Below are 20,007 nucleotides of genomic sequence, written 5' to 3' on the forward strand. Positions count from 1 at the left end.
CGGCTATGTGTAGATCGGTTGAAAATCTACACGTTAATATTTCTTATGTCTTAATCGGAGGTCTGATGTGGAAGACCTGACGGAGGCAGTGATCTTGGTGGCAGTGATCGAGCTTCTGACGGTGAAGATTTAACCTTGGCACCTCTGAGGGCACAAAAAAAAAAGAGGTTTACTGACCGAAGAAGTCGAGGCAGCGGAAAACACCAACAAAGACAGGACTGCAAGACACAAGAATGTTAGAGCAATGGCTCTGATACCATGTTAGAAATACTGAATGATTGTATTGTATTTCATAAATCAAAGAATATACATCAGTGCCTTAATATAGGAGACCTATGTGTGCGGTACAAGTAAAGTGTAGTACAAGTACAAGTGTGCTATACAAGTAACCTAGTTGGGCCTAAAGCCCATAACATAATATACGTTAACAACAATAAACAAGGTGTTACAGATGGTGCTGCTTGTGTGTATAATGGAATAGAACATAAACCAGCATCTCTGGTGCAAGCAGGTGCATGTTGAGAATAGAGAGGTACTGTTGTCAAGCAGAAGTATAGTTATACTTTGGCTATTTAAAATGAGGGGACATAAATGGCCAGAATCTCCTTAGTTCTTTAAATGTGGAGACTGGAAGTGAAAAGGTATTCAATATACAGCATTTGTAATTGTTAGAATAAATAATTAAATTCATCATTTCTTAACAACTTAACATTTTGGGGTAATAGATAATTTATCATTAACAAAAAAATTCAGTATGTATAGCATTTGTCAGATGAGTACTGCTAATAGTCCTGTACCCTATACAAGCAATATCAATTCCCAGAGGCTGTTTCATGCATTGTTGACGTAGATCCTTGGGTATTGATTAACTTTGGGCATTCTGAATAACAAAGTAAATTTTCCTCTCCCAGAGAGAAGTTGAGAGTGTTAAAGACCTACCAGGAAATTAAGGATAGGATCATTGAAAATGACCATAGAAGAAGATACATAGGCCATATGTGCTGATTTAGCTTTGTAATCTTGGTTTTCAGTTTTATGCTGGATTACTTGTACTGCCATGCAGTTTTCTATAAATGTACTTTTCCTTTGGTTGAAGGAAACTCTAATTCATCCAAAAACAAAAGTGTTTCAGTCATGAGAATTATCGACAGAAGAAGACATATAGCCATATGTACATCTTGAAGTTCAAGACATCAACATGATTGTAACCTACAATTTCTTTTTAGTAATGGTATCTTATTTGTTACCAACAAGTTTAATGTTCTGACAAATTGTATGGAATGCTTAAAATGATGATGACTTGAGATTGATGCATTAGAATGCTTTTTAGGGAGAAAAATAAAAAAGCTGGACTTTCAACTCTTTAAAGAAGAGTAATGCAGCTATGAGATCCTTCAAGACTTCAATCTTTTTATTAGACTCTGAGTCTTAACACATCTTAACAAGTATAACTAGAGACAATAATAAGATTGAAAAATCAAGACCCTAGTCATTAGGCAAATTATTGAAGATACATTAATGAAGTCATTAGGCTAACCAAATTAGTCAAATGGCCCTAGTCATTAGGCAAATCAAATTAATAATGAAGTCAGTTTTGTTAAAATATAATGCAAATTAGGACAGATGGACATTGCATGTGATGTTAATATACAAGAACTTCCAGCTATAGAAGATGGATATATTAATGAAGACACATGGTGTAAATTTAATTGGCCAGCCAAAGAGTTTAAATGCTAGGCCAAAAGTACAATGAGAAGAATCAGAGAGTTAATGGATTTATGCCAATGCATAGTAGTCTCATCTCAAAGAATTTTTCACTTGTACTGTACTGTGTTCAGTAACTGTATGGTGGGATACAAAATGTGGTACATTTTTCTGTTGATAATGGTAGATTTAGGTTTACTGAAACTTGGGAAATGATTAGGGAAAAACACAGCTGCATTAACTGGTGGAAGAGCATCTGGTTTCCTGGGCATATTCCCAAGCATTCATTTATCTCTTGGCTGGCGATTAAGAATAGGCTGCAATGGGCATATAAGGCAGATATACTTATGGAATCATGGAATCAAGGGACTATTTGTATTTTGATTATTTCATGAGTCAACGAATTTGTCAAGAAGTTCTAAAGTTCTGTCTGTTTCATAGAAAGGTGGGTGATTAGATATGGGAGCTGAATTGGCCTGTTCTGCTACCATTTACCACATTAGGAGGGATAGAGATTAGAGAGTGCATAATGGTAGGGTGAAAAATGAAGTGTAGATTTTCAACACCATAATGACAGATACAATTATACAAACTGTGAAGTGTAGGCTTGCAAGTAGAATCAGAGTTAAAAACTCAATTTAAAATAAAGCCTTATGTTGTAACTGGAAGTTTCCTAATTCTGTTTTGTTATGTGCTTAGTTAGATTAGGCCTTATAAGTATGATGTTTTTGCATTTCTGCTACTTCTTGTCTGCACTTTTCTACTTGTTTGTAAAAGCTGGTTCTGTTATTTGATTGAATAAATATCTTATTCATTAAAAAATAATCAAATAAGTAATACATTTTTGTTAGAAAACATATAAAAATGGAAAATTTTCATCCTCTCTCATCCAGCTCCATTTTCTTGAGTATAATAGAGTTGGTCCAAATTTGAGGTGCAAGGCAATGCTTTACTATTGTTGCACCATATATGAATCAGCAAGGGCATTGGCCTTTGTCACATATGGTGGTATTCGATTAGTGTGATTTTTCAAGAAGTTTAGGTTACCCTTGAGACACTGAAGATTCACCTAGTAGGCAAAAAAACAAAACCTTAGTGATTGGAAGATACTTGGATGTCTACCCTGAAATATTGTTAGTGTTTATCTGTGCTGTCTTTGACAGTTGACAATTCCCTACCATATGACCAACTACTATACAGGCAAGGTGGTAGATAAGGTTCTATAATCATCCATTTATATCGAAGCCCCAATGCAATCTTGATTTTGAAATGGACATCTCACCAAATAGACAAGCTTTAGACTCCTATCTAACATATCAGACACTCTCACATTCTTATTTCTTAGTTATAGTACTGGTCACTCGTTTAATTTTATGTCTGTCAAGTGCCTACTGCAACCTTTTTGTGATCCTTGTAAGTATTTATTTTTTCTTATTAGATTGAAATTTTAGCTTTTGAGTTGTGACATACATGTAGCATATTTACTTGGTGTCGGCAGTTCATGACACATAATGCATCTTTTGCATCAAGAGGGACACCATGTGGCCCAATATGTATGTAAATCATGACAATCAATCCAGTGGTTCACCATTTTGAACTTCAGTAGCTTTGAAAGGCCCTATTTGGTAGAGTAGTTAAACAACATATTTTCAGTTTTTAAACAACATTACACACATTTCAACACACTTTTTCACTCATACGTATTTCAAAAAACTACAAACAATATTACTCAAACTCCTCTATCAAACGGGCCCTAAATTGATGTAAGTAGGTCTATAATTTGGATAACTTATCCGCATTCTTCTTAATCTCAAAATACACACTAGTTGGTTGGATATTGTATCAAAATCTAAAAGGTGTAGTCCACCATTAAAGAGCACTTCTAAATACAAGTTTTGCACATCCATGGTCTAATGATTTCCAGCAGAATTAACACAAAAATAAAAGCCTCCTAGCCTTTCTTGGAGAGTTGGATTTTTGGTTCTTGAGAACTCATGTATTAGATCTGATGCAAGATAAAAATTTAATGCAATTGGGGGTAAAATAATTGAATAGAAAATAAAGGATAGATCCTATGAATCAGCTGATGGGTTCCTTGGAATTAGCATCAAGTTGACAACCAAATAATCAAAACCCAATTATTGGAAAATTCCAAAACATCAAATTCATTCTTCAAATACGTCATAGCCATTTTTAAATAGGATTCCAGAAAGCATCAATAAAAAAATAATTAAACCATAAACGTAATCTTCATTCATAGCAATAAGATTACTCTAATGGGAATTTCAAATTTGAACCAACACTTTACATAAATAAATGAATTTTATAAATTTAAAAAAAAAAAAAAATCACTAATTTTGGACTATTGGCATGCATCAGGATCCCCACCCCCTTTTTTTTCTTTATTCTTCTTCTCTTACCATATGCGGCTGGGCATATTAAATTTGTGTGTCTATAATTGTAGTAGTAGTGTATTATAGCACTCTTTCTGGTAAGTAAATTTAACAGCACAAATGTACCGTTTTGGTGGTGACCAAGAGGTTGCCTAAACTGGGAGACCACAATTACGCACCGCAAACCACTCAACTACTCCAAAATTGTCCTTTCATAAAGAAAGATTAGTTTTGCACAACTTGATGCTGTTACTTAACCAAAACAAAAATGATGGTGTTATCAGTGCATTGGGGACTCCAATGATATGCTTACTTATAGCAAATAATTTGTTGGCTCTTGGATGTGTTAGATCATTGATTATGTACCGCACAACCCTTTCGAGGTATACGAGTCGATTGAAGTTGAGATTCCAAATTCAATCCACCATACTATCAGTTCATCATGATTTTGATTTTTAGAATATCTCATGGATATGAAATGAAATAGTCTAACTAAAGGGCGAGACACCACACACAAATAGGCCCACTTTTTTTTTTTTTTATAAAATGTATGATACTATGATTACAATATATAGTGTTACATACACATCATGAGATGGCAAGTTGAAAGTACCAGATAATATTCTAAAATTATGCGTACAGCCATGACCAGGTTAGCAGATCACATGGACGAGTTCGAGTAGGACAGTTACACGTGACCGTGGCAAAGAACCAAGACAAATCCTTTTAAGATGCAAATAATCTGCCATATTATGCTCTGCTAGCTACAATACTTACTAGTAGTAGTGGGCTTTACTGGATGAGGCTTCAGTTGCAATGCTTGGTTGCTGGGATGCATACCCATCAAACCACATGTAACAACTAGTCCCATTTGTTTCTTGGTCCTAAAGTATGACAGAAAATGACATATTTTCTATCCTTACTTCTTTTGTGATGTCTAACGTTCTATTTTGTTTTGGCTAATAACAATTTTTTTAATAACATTTTTTCCGTATTTTTTAGTGTTTGGCATGCCAATGCAAGTTTTCAAAATACATTTTCTATGATTAAAAAAAAAAATTTAATAAAGAAAAATTCAAATGTTACGTACTTAACCTTGAAAGCACGAACATGGACATAAATACGAGTACGACAAGGTAACATGAGCAATTTCTAAAAAAAATTAACATAACATAGTGAATTTGACATCAATATAACATGAGTACGACACGTTAAATGAAATGTCTGTGCTTCCCGAGAAATTATAAGATCCACATGGTGGATAACAGGATAAGTGATTTAGTCCACCATTTCAATAAAAAACTTCCACATGTTAAAAATTGTTAGTTAGAAAATTTTTTTAAATAGAAATTAATTACTGACTCAGCAATTTTAAACAAGTGGAAGCTTTTTAGTGGAATAGTGGAGAAATGACGTGGTCCACCAGAGGACTCTATAATTTCTTGTGCTTCCCAGCACTTAACAAATCTCCTTAAATGAACTCCATGTCACAAAAACTTGTTTTAATGGCAACTTCTTGTTTCTCTCCAAGTGGACTGGTGATCATCGTTAACTGGCTATTGACTGCTTTGCAATTGACATTTGGTATTGTAGGCTCCTTGATTTGTGCAACAACGCCGTCAATCAACAAGGGAAATGTTAGAAATTCAAATAAAGGTTTCTTGATTTTTGTTTTTTTGATAATGAAGATTCCTTGATTAATGTTGAAATTCTTTGATCCCTTGATTTATGCACAGTAAGACAACTCATGATGGAAGGCCTACACCTAATACAACCGATTGAGTTAGAGATTCTTTCCAACACGTTTGTTTCGTTCTTTGACTTTTCTATGTTTTCCAATCTACTTTGTAATATCAAGCTTCTACTCTTTGTTAACGATCAGGTTAATGTAACTTCTATATGCTTTTGTTACTTCGAAACTCAGTAATGTTTTCCTTTGAGTATACATATAGATAATAAGCACTTTACCTTTTACCATTAAGTTTGTTGGCAAATTTAACAGAAATCGTAACGGTAGGGGACAAAATTCTTATTACCAGTAGTTAAGGAAGGCATTACTCATAATTTTAAAGTAGGAAAGTGCAATTTACCCCAAAATCTGTTATTATTATTATTTGCAATACTAAATTTACTATTATTTGTTTCGACATTAATATTTTTTTTTAAATGAATTATTTTGCAAAAACCAAAAAGCATATTCTAGAAAATTATCTTATTTTCCTATGTTTGATAGTAATGATAGAATGAGTTGAAAAACTATATTTACACTTCCCTTATTTTCTTTGGCATGAGATAGAATTGTTTTCTAGAAATTTTTTTGTGGAAAACAACTCTATCTCATTCCAAGTTAAATTAGAGAAGCTAAGAGATAGTTTTCCAATTACCCTTTTTTTAAAAAAAAAAAAATTATGACACTACAAAACGTAAAATTAAAAAAAAAATTAAAAAAAACTATATTCACATAAGATTTTTCATTAAAACGCTATATCAAGTTATGAACTAACACTTTAAACCTTTTTTTTTTTTTTTTTGAGAAGAAACAAACACTTTAAACTTGATTCTAATAATAAAAAAAACCCACTAACAGTTAAAATTAGGGAATGTAAATTAAATGAGCATCCATTAAAGAACCTTTTAGGTTAGGCTCAAATGAGCTCCAGACCCACTAAATCGAGTGACCCCGCAGCTATAAATGTATTTATACAAAATACACATAGTCCTCTCATATGAACTTATTTTTGTTTACAAATAATTAAGGGGAATCCAATTTGACACATGGGAGATGCTGTTGTCTGTCACTTTCATTAAATGTCCTATGATCAATGAGATAACGTTGCTTCAATATTTGGCCATTAACCAACAAATTGATAATGCTTCTACATTGTTTTTCATAAAAAGCTAAAGCTTGAGTTAGAAAAAAGTTTTCTTTTTTCTTTTTTTCCTATATAAATAAGTCAAGCTCACCCCTAAATCCACCCTTTTGTTCAAGCAATGGACACAAAATTTTATGAACCAAAAAGATAAAAAAAAAATATATATATATATATATATATATATATTGTGAAATCACATAGAAGTAAGAAACAAAGAATTGGAGAACGTAGGACAAGTAAAATTCTCTGTTTTTGTGCCACAATACCGCGTGTCATTGCTTGTATCTATTTATATACCTATATATTCATCAATGCTCTTGTTTTGAGTGACCATTTTATTCTTTCATATTCTTAGGTGTGGGAATTAAGATGAAACTAAAGCATATGCTAAATGTCAGAGTTAGAGTTACCCAGATGCAAAATAATAATAATAATAATAATTAATTAAAATTTTAAATAAATAACAAATAAATATTACCAGGAATCAGCATTTTTAATCCAAACAAAACTCAGTAACGTGCACTTAGTTTGACTTCACATCTAATTCTAGATTTATATATTAGACTTAAATTATTACTTATTAATTACAGTACGTGCATTGCTATGTCTCACATCTCTTTCTCTCTACCAGGAACAAAAATCATCAGAAATATATTATATAATCGTCCTAGAGTTTAATCAATTAGTTGTTTACTTGGTTTGTTAATTTTTTTAAAATTTTTTTAAAACCTAATATCATGATTATTTCTTTTCTTAAACTCATTTTCTAACATTTCTTGAAACTTAATGGCATTTCAAAGAGTCAAATGACTCTGATTGGCCGGATTTGTCAAAATGAAAAGATCTTGAAGACGCACATGATTGGGATTTATTTGATATAAACACATGATTAGGATTGGTGGTTTACATTATGAGAAAAATAAGATGTTGCTCCTCGAACAATTATTCAAATATAATACGCAGGTTAGGTTAGACTAGTCAAAAAAAAAAAAAAAAAGGTTAGACTTGTTCACACACCGCGTGGAATAATTATGGCGGTTAATAAATTAATCAAATGATAACCCAAACAAGGAAGAGAAACTTCTTTGCAAGTGGTGAAAGTGTGAGAAAGAAACTCTCTGTAGGAACACACGGTGCCCAAATCAACAGACAGAAAGAACTTTTTGTGGGTGATCTGCAATTAGGCTGTACCTAGTTGTCCTCCAAATTTCTTGACAACTTACCAGGCTAGCAAAGCTGGAACACATTTAAGCATTCTTTTGGTTTTTAATATCAAAAGTCATTATTTATTGTCGTTAAATAATATATTACACTATAAATTGAACTTCTATCTTAAAGTAAAAATAAAACTCTATCTAACTTTAAAGATAAATCTAGTGTTCTATGAAGATTCAAGCAATCCAACATAGATATCAATTTCAGATGATTAGTCTCGATGCATAGTAGATTATTGATTTTTATAAAATAGCTGGAGTGGACACCATAAGTAAAAATTCTATCTTAAAGTAAAAATAAAACTCTTTCTAACAAAGATAAACATGGTATTCTATGAAATTTTAAGCAATCCAACATAGATACCAATACCAGGTAATTACTCTTGACAAGTAATTGATCATTGGATTTTATAAAATAGCTAGAGTGAACACAATAAGTAGAAATTTTATCTTAAAGTAAAAATAAAATTCTTTTTAACAAAGATATGCACGATGTTCTATGAAATTTTAAGCAATCCAACATAGATACCAATTCCAAGTGACTAGTCTTGACAAGTAATTGATCATTGATTTTTATAAAATATCTTGACCTTCCAAATTTCTTACCATACCATGTATCTTCTCAAAATAAAAAAACTTCTTACCATACAGATTTAAAAAAGAAATAAATAAATAAAAATTAGTGCCTTCTTTCTCTTTATTAGTAGTTCGCTGAGTGTAGTAGGTGCATGTTTTCTCTCTCTCTCTCTCTCTCTCTCTTAGCTGCATTATGCTTTAACCTGGAATACCAGTTGTCAAACTTCCAAGTTCAACTCCATCTGAAACCTGGTATTCTGTTTCCACTCTGAATTCAAAGATCCAGATTTCAGAGAATATCATATAAAACTGACAGTTTTCATAGTCTGCTTCTCCTACTTTCTCTTCTATAATGCTATACCAGAGTCATAACTGAATTACAAGCTCACCCCATATATTCTTTTCAAAAATCTTGATCTGGGCAGTGATTCTTTATTCCACTTTCTTTCCTGTGAATTTGAATTCCAGGAAAAGAAATGGCAACAAACACTGTTGTGGTCACAATTGAGAAGCCTAACAACTTATCTTTTCCAGAGGTCAATGGTACAGATTCATTGTTGCTTCCAGATAAACAGAAGGCTGCGAGTCCCAAGCAATTTACATGGGTTCTTCTTCTCAAAGCTCACAGAGTTCTGACCAGTCTTTCATGGGTGGCCATGACTTTCAAGTCCATGTTTCTTTCAATTAAGAAACGCATTGCCTTATCTGATGTAAGTGAAGAAGAGCCCAAGAGCAGAGGAAGGTTGTATAGATTTATCAAAGTTTTTCTTGTTATTTCGATTTTAGCTTTGGTGTTAGAAGTCATTGCTCATTTCAAGAAATGGAATTTGCAAATGCTTCGCCCTTGGGAGGTTCAGGGTCTTGTGCAATGGTCCTATATGGCTTGGCTGTCTTTTAGAGTTGACTATATTGCTCCTTTTGTGATATTTCTTTCTAAATCCTGCACTGTGCTATTCTTGATTCAATCTCTCGATCGGCTAGTTCTATGTATTGGGTGTTTCTGGATTAAGTACAAGAAGCTGAAGCCCACAATAGAAGGAGAAGTTTATGATATTGAGGATTGTTCAAGTTTCCCAATGGTCCTTGTTCAGATTCCAATGTGCAATGAGAGAGAGGTAATAGAACAGAACTAACTTGTTTTTCTCTGTTGTCTGTTGCTATATGCTTATTTGTTTACTTTGTAACTTATTGAACTTTAATTAGTGGTTTATGCATTAGCTTTTATATAAAGATTTTGAAAGTTTCAATTAACATGACTTGTTTTGAATTATTATTGTAATTTGCATATCTTCTCTCACAGGCCCCATTAACAAATTAACAATCAAATTCATGATTGAAAAGTTCCTTGTCAGAGTTCTATTGCTTAATATAACTTTGCTTCTTAGTCTGGTGCTAAAATATTGTGTTTTATCAAGGTATTTGCACAATCAATTGCTGCTGCCTGTCAGCTTGATTGGCCAAGGGAACGAGTTTTAATTCAAGTCCTAGACGATTCAGATGATGGAAATCTACAGCTTCTAATCAAAGATGAAGTCTCATCGTGGTGTGAGAAGGGGGTAAACATAGTATACAGACATCGATTAATCAGAACTGGGTACAAAGCCGGCAATCTAAAATCAGCCATGGGCTGTGATTACGTCAAAGATTATGAATTTGTTGCAATACTTGATGCAGACTTCCAGCCAAATCCTGATTTTCTTAAGTTAACTGTTCCTCACTTCAAGGTAATATAATCTAAATAAAAAGGGATATACTATCTTTGTACCCTTTGACTATAGTCATTCTTAATGGTGTTGTGACTTGTACAGGGAAATCCTGAATTGGGCCTTGTCCAGGCTCGCTGGTCATTTGTGAACAAGGATGAGAATTTGCTTACAAGGTTGCAGAACATCAATCTCTGCTTCCATTTTGAGGTGGAGCAGCAAGTCAATGGTGTTTTTCTCAATTTCTTTGGATTCAATGGAACAGCAGGAGTTTGGAGAATTGAGGCTTTAGAGGACTCAGGAGGCTGGCTTGAGAGAACCACAGTTGAGGATATGGACATTGCAGTTCGGGCACACTTGAACGGATGGAAATTCATCTTCCTCAATGATGTCAAAGTGCTTTGTGAATTACCGGAGTCTTATGAAACTTATAAGAAACAACAGCATCGCTGGCATTCGGGTCCAATGCAGCTCTTCCGCCTATGCCTTCCTGCTATCATAACTTCTAAGGTTTCCTCACCTTCCTTAATTTGCTTAATTCCCATTTGAACTGGCAATTCTGAGTAGTTTTTTTTATTTGAGCTTATTTTTTGTGCAGATAACAATATGGAAGAAGGCCAACCTGATATTGCTTTTCTTTCTTCTTAGGAAACTTATACTTCCCTTTTACTCATTCACATTGTTCTGTATCATACTTCCATTGACCATGTTCATTCCTGAGGCAGAACTACCGCTTTGGGTAATTTGTTATGTCCCCATCTTCATGTCTTTTTTGAACATTCTCCCATCACCAAAACAATTCCCTTTCTTGGTTCCTTACCTACTTTTTGAGAACACAATGTCTGTTACAAAATTCAATGCCATGGTCTCTGGGCTATTCCAGTTGGGAAGTGCTTATGAGTGGGTAGTGACTAAGAAGACTGGTAGATCATCTGAATCAGATCTATTGGCCTTTGCTGAGAGAGAATCAAAGTCTTTGAGTGAAGAGAAGATCAGTAGGAGGCATTCTGAGTCTGGTTTAGAATTGTTGAGTAAACTCACAGCAGAAGATGTCCCTTCTGTGAAGAAGAAAAACAAGCTCTACAGGAAGGAGCTTGCGCTTGCTTTGCTTCTACTCACTGCATCAGCCAGGAGTCTCTTATCAGCACATGGAGTTCATTTCTATTTCTTGCTGTTCCAAGGATTGTCTTTCCTTGTCGTAGGCTTGGACTTAATTGGCGAGCAGATGAGCTAAATGGAGTAGACAAATTTTCATTCTTTGATATTTATTTTTTGGTGCTTACACAGAATTGAAAATTTTAAAAAGGGAGATTTTCATACATGTTTTATGAGCATCTCCAGTTCTGTAGCATTTAATCCTTGGCTGGAACTGGATATAATATAGTCACATATTAGGAATACTTGCTATCAGGATCATTGGATAAAGATAAAAGTAAATTGTGTTTATTATAGAATCATATATCTTGTCAGTGTTTGAATAATGAAAGCCTTTCTAATACAAAATTGAGCAGTTCAGACATGTCATGTTACTTTCCATTGAGATGATTTTCTTTCTCTCCTTTTCAAACCTCAATAGAAAAGAAATCTACACCTTCCTTGATGAAAGAAGAGCTGTTAGGATATGGAAGACTATGAACTGATTACTTCTACCTAATTGTTTAATTTAACAGAAAATAAAGATATGGATAGAGAGATAGAGGAGTATAATGTTTGGCCATTAGAACATAATAATAGAAAGTATAAACACATTATAACATTAAAGGATAATATGAGGAAAAAGAATTTGTTTTTTAGGTACACATATATGCTCTTGCAGGCATATAGCAGTAGCCTATCAGGCATCACCCAAAGAATTTCTCATATCAGTTTAAAGACGGTCTCAAAGATTGATCCATTGATTATCTTCTGCCTGATGATAACAAACCCCCCACCCACCCCTCAAAAAAAAAGAAAAAAGAAAAGGAAGAAGGAAGGAAGATTGTCTTCACTCTTCAGTTAACATCAAGAATTCCTTGCAAGTTGCAAGTGCCTCTGAACTTTTATTGTCACCACCTAGAATTTATAGCTTTTTATAAGCTTTTACATTACTAATACCGCATGATTTTTGCATATCAAGGCCTGGCTAGAAATCAATATAATGATTTGTAAATTTTCCATGCAAGATCTGTATTGCATTGACACTTATGTTGAAAATTGAAATAACGGAAGTAATTGAATCGGCTTGTGCAACAATGACAATTTTTCTTTCTCTTTCTTTTTATTTTTTATTTTAATTTTATGGAATGACCACCTTTTTGAAATATCATCTTGATCAGGATCGACCCTATGGTTTTGAGTGTGCTAATCTCTTCCCTCCCCATACATAATATCTCAATCAAGGTATTGAGGCATGAAATTATGTTTACTTTTTATTTAGTAAACCAAGAGTGTCATGGGGTAGTGCCCTCTTGGTGCAGTTGGTTATAACTTACCACAAACGTTGTCCCATTGTTGTTTTATAATAATACTACTTGAGTTCTTGTTGCTCTAGCGCTGCTTGCTTCTTGATTATTGCTTTTCATCAAATCCTCATTAGGAAGCCTCTGTTCCACCTTTCTCAGCAGTTGCCCCCATTTGCCCTCTGCATTTAATTATTGCTACTTTGTTCTTATCCATTGTTTGGTATAATGCCAATGATTGAAGGAGCTATCAAAAGTTACCAATTAAAACAACAATAGGACGATTCTCATTAAAAGCCAATGTGAGAAAAACAAACTTTCTTCGAGTACAATTGTATAAAACCACCAAAAGACTTTTTCTATCATCTTTCAACAATTCAAGTATTCAACGACTTTTGTACCTTTTATAAATCGAATAATAGAAATCCCAAATCACAACGAAGGAACATAACAAAGGCTAGGTTTAGTAGGTCAAAATTAGGAGAAAGTATACCATGTTTTGGTAATACCAACTCATCATCTGTTTTGGTATTTCATACCCAATAAATGAGTGACACCTATTTCAAAAAACCACATCAGACTATTACAATAAATTAAACATAATCTTCTATACTATCGAGAAGATAAATTAATCATTTGTTGGAGTAGTCTGATGTGGTTTTTTGAAATATGTGTTATTCATTTATTGGGTAAGAAATATCAAAACAGATACTGAGTTGGTATTACCGAAACATGGTATACTTTCTCCAAAATTAGAGCCAGCAAGAAAACAAATTTAATGGCTACATTGCATCGCCTATCTTAACTATTTATCAATTATGCTGACCTGGAATAAACAAATTAGACTAGTAATTTGGACTGATCCCACAAGTAATTATTCAATACTTTCGGAATAATACACAATCCTCTTACATAATAGTAGATCTCACTATTTTATATTTATGGTGAGACCTACCAATCATGTGACAAGAGAGAGCATTGTTCGCGGAATATTAAACAAGTTTTCTTAATACAATAAGAATGGGCTTATTCCATGATATAATTGTTTCATATAACAATTGAGTTATAATTGCATTATCTACGTATTAAATAATACAAAATTAAGAAAGAAACTGTGTTTGGACTTAGACCTTTTGATTTAGAGTTAAAAGGTTTATATTGAATAGTGAGAAAGGGAAAGAAAAACCAAGCCCTTCTCAGCTTGTACCATGTCTCACCAGCCCAACTTTTAAGGCAGTCTCCGCGGTGGCACAAATAATGGAAGGGTAAGAAGGAAGTTCTTGATGAGAATGAGTGGTGGGGTAAGAGTAAGATAGAGCAGATGAAAGGAGGAGGGGAACAAGAGAAGATAATTAAGTGAAATTTCAATCGTGCAGACCAACAAACCTTATAAAATATGACTTATCAACTTGATCTTTTTACTTGTAATAAGTGCTTATAAATGCTTGGCATAAGAATGGTTTTTGTGCATAGATGAATTGTACATTTGGGCGTTTAGGATATGCTGACTGTCTAGCTTCTAGCTTAGATGCATATAGTTTGATTGAGTTTTTAGAATTTATTTATGTGTTCTATTGAATTCTTGTGTTCCATTGAATTTCTTGAGCCAAGTTTCTATAGTTACAACTAATGTTTTAAGACATTGCATAAAGTTTTTTACAGATTGCACTTTTTGACCTTATTTTCTCGTCTTTTTATTTATTTTTGGTTTTAGGAGGAGAAAGACATAAATAAAAGGAGAGAGCAAAATACATATTTACTCCTGTTTTTAACAGAGGTGGGTAATGAGAGGCAAACAGAACATACCTCAAGTGGGTAAAGTGATATTTTTTAAACAATTGGTAGACAAAGTGATTTCGAACTAAAGCACATGTGAGTTTGTTGCAATTATCCCTTAAAAAATTGTTTTTCTTATCATTTTATTTTGTATACAATGAAATCTGATAATTATAATAGTTAATTAATAGACATTTATGTTGGTTGTGTTTTTAAATTAATATGAAATTTGATCATTATGAGTAATTAATAGGTATTTATTATGGTTAGTTAAAGATATTTACTATGATATTTAATATCATTAATTTTGTATATGAAATTATATCTATTTTATTAATTAAAGAAAATATGATACGGCAAGATTCTAATTGAATTTAAGTACTCATTATATATATATATATATATATATATATATATATACATTGGTCATGAGACTATATAAATAATGCTTAAAGCAAGTTTATATTGTAGCTAAGCAATATTCTCTTTAGTCCAAACACAATGGAGAGCAAAATGAAGAGTTGGGTTGTATTGGTCTTTGGGCTAATGATTTTGATCCTAAATGCAACTGCAAGTCCTCCTAATTTCATGAATTGCCAAGAGGCTTTTGATCAAGTTGCAATTCCTTGTAAACCTTTTTTGCAGCGTACTTCTGTCACATCTCCTAGCCAAACCTGTTGCGAAGGTGCAAAACTTCTAATGAAACAAGATAACGCCCCTGAACTACGAAAGGGGTTGTGTTTCTGTTTGAGATCTATTGCAATATATCTTAAGTTTGATCCTGACAGAGCTAAACAACTTTCCCCATTATGCAAACTTGATGTTCCTATACCCATTGATCCCAATGAGGACTGCAACTCGTAATCTCTCTCTCTCTCTCTCTCTCTCTCTCAAGATGACAGAAAAAAGTAAATGATTTTGATCACTGCGATCTCTCAAAACAAATATATGGGTATTGTTACATACAAGTGATAGTTATGTGGATTTTAATTTTAAGTAAAATTTCACTAAAAAAGAATTGGTGTTTAGAATTTATAGAAAAGAACAATCATTAATGAGTAATAATCATCACAATGTTCAATTTTATAATATTAATAAATAAAAAAATTGTTGTATTTGAGTAAAATCTATATATCCTTGATAAATTCTCTACTAATTAATATGTTTTTTTTTTTTCTTTGGTGATATGCAGAATTCCTTGATGCCATGTCCGTGAAATAAAATCAGAGTAATATATCCAAATATTTTGTGTTGCAAAATTTGTTGGAGCTTTGACTTTCTTTGGCTATGTATGATGAAAAATTAGTTATATAAATAAAAAGATCCGGAATCTCATTTATCACCATACAAAAAAAATCCGTTATTTATTATAAATTCTCTAAGTTTAATATTTCTCTCTAATTTCTTGAATTAGCCTCCATGTACGTATATTCCACTAATAATGCGATCGATGCAGTTATTGGTATGACAGGGTAAACAAACTGTAAATGTCTCCTGATAATAGTTCTTTATCATTAAACTAAGACACCAATTAGTGAATCCCAGATCTCTTATTCAATTATAAAAAACTTTATCAATTGAGTTAACTGGAACTCACGTATATCAAGCAAACTTAAATACTGATATGCTAGATGATATGGCAGGTTCACAAATTAAGAAGTTGAACTCTCAATCCACTACACAAGGATCTATACGTAGTCATCCAATACATCAACATCAACACTATCACAATCCAAAGAAACACAAGAATGCTCGCAAGTGTAGTGAGTAGGTCACAGAACAAATCCATGTCCAATTAAGCAAGGGACAACTAATGGATGACAGCCATAAGAGAAGCCACAGAGTCAATAGCGTAATTTTCATATCATGCTAAAAGTTTCAAACATGGGAGCATAAAATACAACATGCTAACATTCTTCAATGATTTTGTCATTTACAGATTGCATTTTACCTTTATAAGATGGTAGCCCCCTGAAAATTTGTTACAAAAAGCTCTCCTTCTTGCACAGGAAATAAGTCTTCATTAATTAATTAACCATATAACATTGTTTCATGAATATATAGGTCTGGAATATCTAGTGACAATTAGTTCAAAATATATTGTTTGCAATTTGAATCATTCAAAAATCATACTCCATTACCTTTTTTAAAAGAAAAAACGAGGAATGGAGGGATGAAGAGGGGATGGGACTTATTGGGAGAAGAGGGAGAGCAAATTTCATAAATAAAAAAGGTATTTCTTAATCTTGAATCCATTAAAGTTTCAAATGAAAGATGAAAAGAGCAATGAGTATCCCATAAAACTACTACTTCTTGCCAATTAAAAGACAGAGAGAGACTAAAAGTAGAAATAACCTTAGTCAAATGCAATTTGACAAGCCTGGGAGCTCCTTAGGATTTAGGAACTCATTGCAAATACAAAGCTTTGCCTAATATAGGACTTTTAAAACTCCTCCCCAAAGAAAAATTGAAAAGTGGGGTGACAAAGATACTATCAAATTGATCACATAATAATGAAATTAACAAATCGACCAGAGAATGGGTACGAGCTGCGGAAATATCAAATATGTGGGTGTGATTCGGTGGTGTTATTTCACATTTATTTGTCTTTGTATGGGAATTGCACAGAGATGGATTATATTACTTAACCGAGCTCCAGGTACCAGAGTGGTGTCGTGGTGTAGTTGGTTATCACGTCAGTCTAACACACTGAAGGTCTCCGGTTCGAACCCGGGCGACGCCATTGTCCTTAAATGTATGCGTTGCTTTTTGCTTCAAAGTTGCGTTTAAACCTTTTCTTCTCCTCCTCTACTTTTGAGCTAAGAAAAAAAGTGGATTGGGCTTGTAACGAAGTTTATGGTTCGTACTTACAGTTGCTGAACAGAGTCTTTTGTAATATTGTTGAGGTACAAATTTTTGGGTCTTAATTTTATTAGTTCACTCACAAAAATATTCATACAGACCTATAAATTATTTTGAGTCCATATAAATATTCCCCATATATATTATTTAAATATTCTCCATGTTATTGGGCTCCCATAAATATTCCCTATATAAGCCCCATAAATTACCTTGGGCTATCTTACAAATACTACCCATTATATCTCATATATTATCCAACTTGGGTTTTCACAAAAATACTCACCATATTGCTACCAAAATTGAGTCACAAAATTATATTATCTCTATAAAAAGCCCAAAAACATTTACCTTGTGGGAAAAATCCAAAAGGCACAACAAAACCCCCTCTAAAACCCATTACGATATGGCACTCTAAAGCTCGTTACGATACAACATCTCTAAAGCCCGTTACGATACAGCATCTCTAAAGCCTGTTACGATACGACATCTCTAAAACCCATTACGATACGGCAACTCTAAAGCTCGTTATAATACGGCACCTCTAAAAGCCTGTTGCTATACGGCAATATTTTTACAAAATTCTACAAAACCCAAATGCTAATTTGGCACTATTTTACAAAGCCCAAATATTATTTTGGCAACTATTTCATAAAGCCCAAATGTTATTTTGGCACATATTTACAAAACTCAAATATTATTTTGACACTTGTTTTACATATACTAAATCCCTCATTCATGAGAAATATAATTATTCATTCCTCAAGAAATACATCTCTTACAAAATTTATAAAAACTCATGTATATCATCCACGGCAAAACTATTCATTTTGTAAGGATAACTAAGCCTAAAGAAGCTTAACTACAAAGCCCAGCTAAGCCAGGCTAGCTCACACATAAATTCCAGCAGTTGGAGATCACGTGAGCTGACTAGCCAAATTTCAGCACAACTAAATAGTTGGAGCCCATTCCCATCAAGTCCCAACTTGTCCAATCAGATCAGAAGAGGACATGTGTCCATTAGGGGTTAAACCCTTCCTCCACAAGTTAAAATTCCATCATTTCCCATGTGACATAAAGCTGAAGGTGATGTGATAGAAAGCTGGGAAGCTTCAGCTAGCTGTCCCTTCTTTCTTCTCCAACCCATCTAGTCAAAAACTAGAAGCAACCATGACTAGGCCATTAAAGCTCCTGAAACAACTTGAAATCAATTCATTTTCATACTAAAAACGTGTATTCTCTAGTTCATGGACCAAGCACATGAACCCAAATTGAGAAATTTAGGGAAATGTGGTTTGGAGGGCACCAAAGGGATCTCAGTAGAGTTCCCAGCAAGGGCTCCAAGATTGACACCTGACTTAAGGTGATACAATTTGCCCTAAGGAGCTCTGATTCTAGTAGGAACATAACCAAGATCATTAGCCTAATGCATGCTCTAATCCCATCAGCCAAGGTCAATCAGCATTCAATACTAAGTCAGAATCCCAGCTATTATTTCCCAAAATAGTAAGAACCTTCTAAAAGTTGAGCTAAGAACCTTCTAAAAGTTGAGCTTGCCACTCTTAACTAAAATCCTAAGAACGATTCTTTAAGGATTTTCTGAAGATTGAAAAAGATTTAGTAGAGATTATTTACTAATGACCCCCTAAAAACTAGATATAAAAGGAACTCTCCATTAATGCTTCAGAGGAGGAGGACACACTAAGATACACACCAAGAAAGGACTCTTCCTTAACCTCTTTGTTTAAGCCTTCTTTAAACTCTGAAAAAAGTCACTGAGTTCTTAGTTTCAAACTTAGAAACTAAATTCCCCAGCTCCTAGTTCAAAAACACTTTTTATAGCTCTACTCATAAACACTTATCTACCCCTAGCAGAAAGCTCCAACATCTTTACTATACACACACTCTCTTACTACTCATACTACCTGGAATGTTCCTCATTATTCATTATATTCACGAGCATGTCTTGGCACCATAATAATCTTACTGCGCTAGTTGGGATCTCTTTCTCTCTCTTCACCTGACACTAAGTTTTCCTCATTATTTGTTATAATGGAATCCATGATATTTACTTATTCATTTACTATTGATGGTTATGATGTAACTGTTACTATAAAATTTTTCCTTCATATTGTTGTATTAGAAGACTCTTCTCCAGAGCTAACAGATGATGAGTCTGAAAGTGTAGATATTTTCCTTAATTTGTGAAATACCTAACAGCTGAAAGTTTATCTTGTTTTATTTTACTTTACCGCTAGGTTATTTTCTATAGAAACACCTTACCGTTGGGTCATTTTCTCTAGAAACATTTTACTGCTGGGCTATTTCTTACAATATGTTTTTTAACCATGTTGCCGTATCTGCTGTAGGGATTGTTTATGGGTCATTCTTGTCAATCTCAATCTAGGCCCAAGACATAAAATACAATGAATTCTTTGGATCTTCATCGATAGCCTTCGAGCTATGCATCA

At 33.4% G+C, this 20,007-nt stretch overlaps 1 protein-coding gene and 1 non-coding gene across 2 annotated transcripts; both read left to right on the forward strand.

The window, feature by feature from the left end:
* The first annotated feature begins 8,911 nt into the window (after positions 1 to 8,911).
* On the forward strand, positions 8,912 to 11,975 carry LOC115976708 (xyloglucan glycosyltransferase 4). The gene is made up of 4 exons (XM_031098166.1): positions 8,912 to 9,875; positions 10,176 to 10,484; positions 10,569 to 10,973; positions 11,062 to 11,975. Exons 1-4 carry the CDS (start codon positions 9,237 to 9,239, stop codon positions 11,695 to 11,697), a joined length of 1,989 nt encoding a protein of 662 aa, XP_030954026.1. The 5' UTR covers positions 8,912 to 9,236; the 3' UTR covers positions 11,698 to 11,975.
* A 5,371-nt stretch (positions 11,976 to 17,346) lies between these two features.
* TRNAV-AAC lies at positions 17,347 to 17,420 on the forward strand. Its single transcript has one exon. It is a non-coding gene; the product is annotated as a tRNA-Val (tRNA).
* The last annotated feature ends 2,587 nt before the right edge of the window (positions 17,421 to 20,007 follow it).

Source organism: Quercus lobata, chromosome 2, assembly GCF_001633185.2.
Source record: "Quercus lobata isolate SW786 chromosome 2, ValleyOak3.0 Primary Assembly, whole genome shotgun sequence".
NCBI classification, from domain to species: domain Eukaryota; kingdom Viridiplantae; phylum Streptophyta; class Magnoliopsida; order Fagales; family Fagaceae; genus Quercus; species Quercus lobata.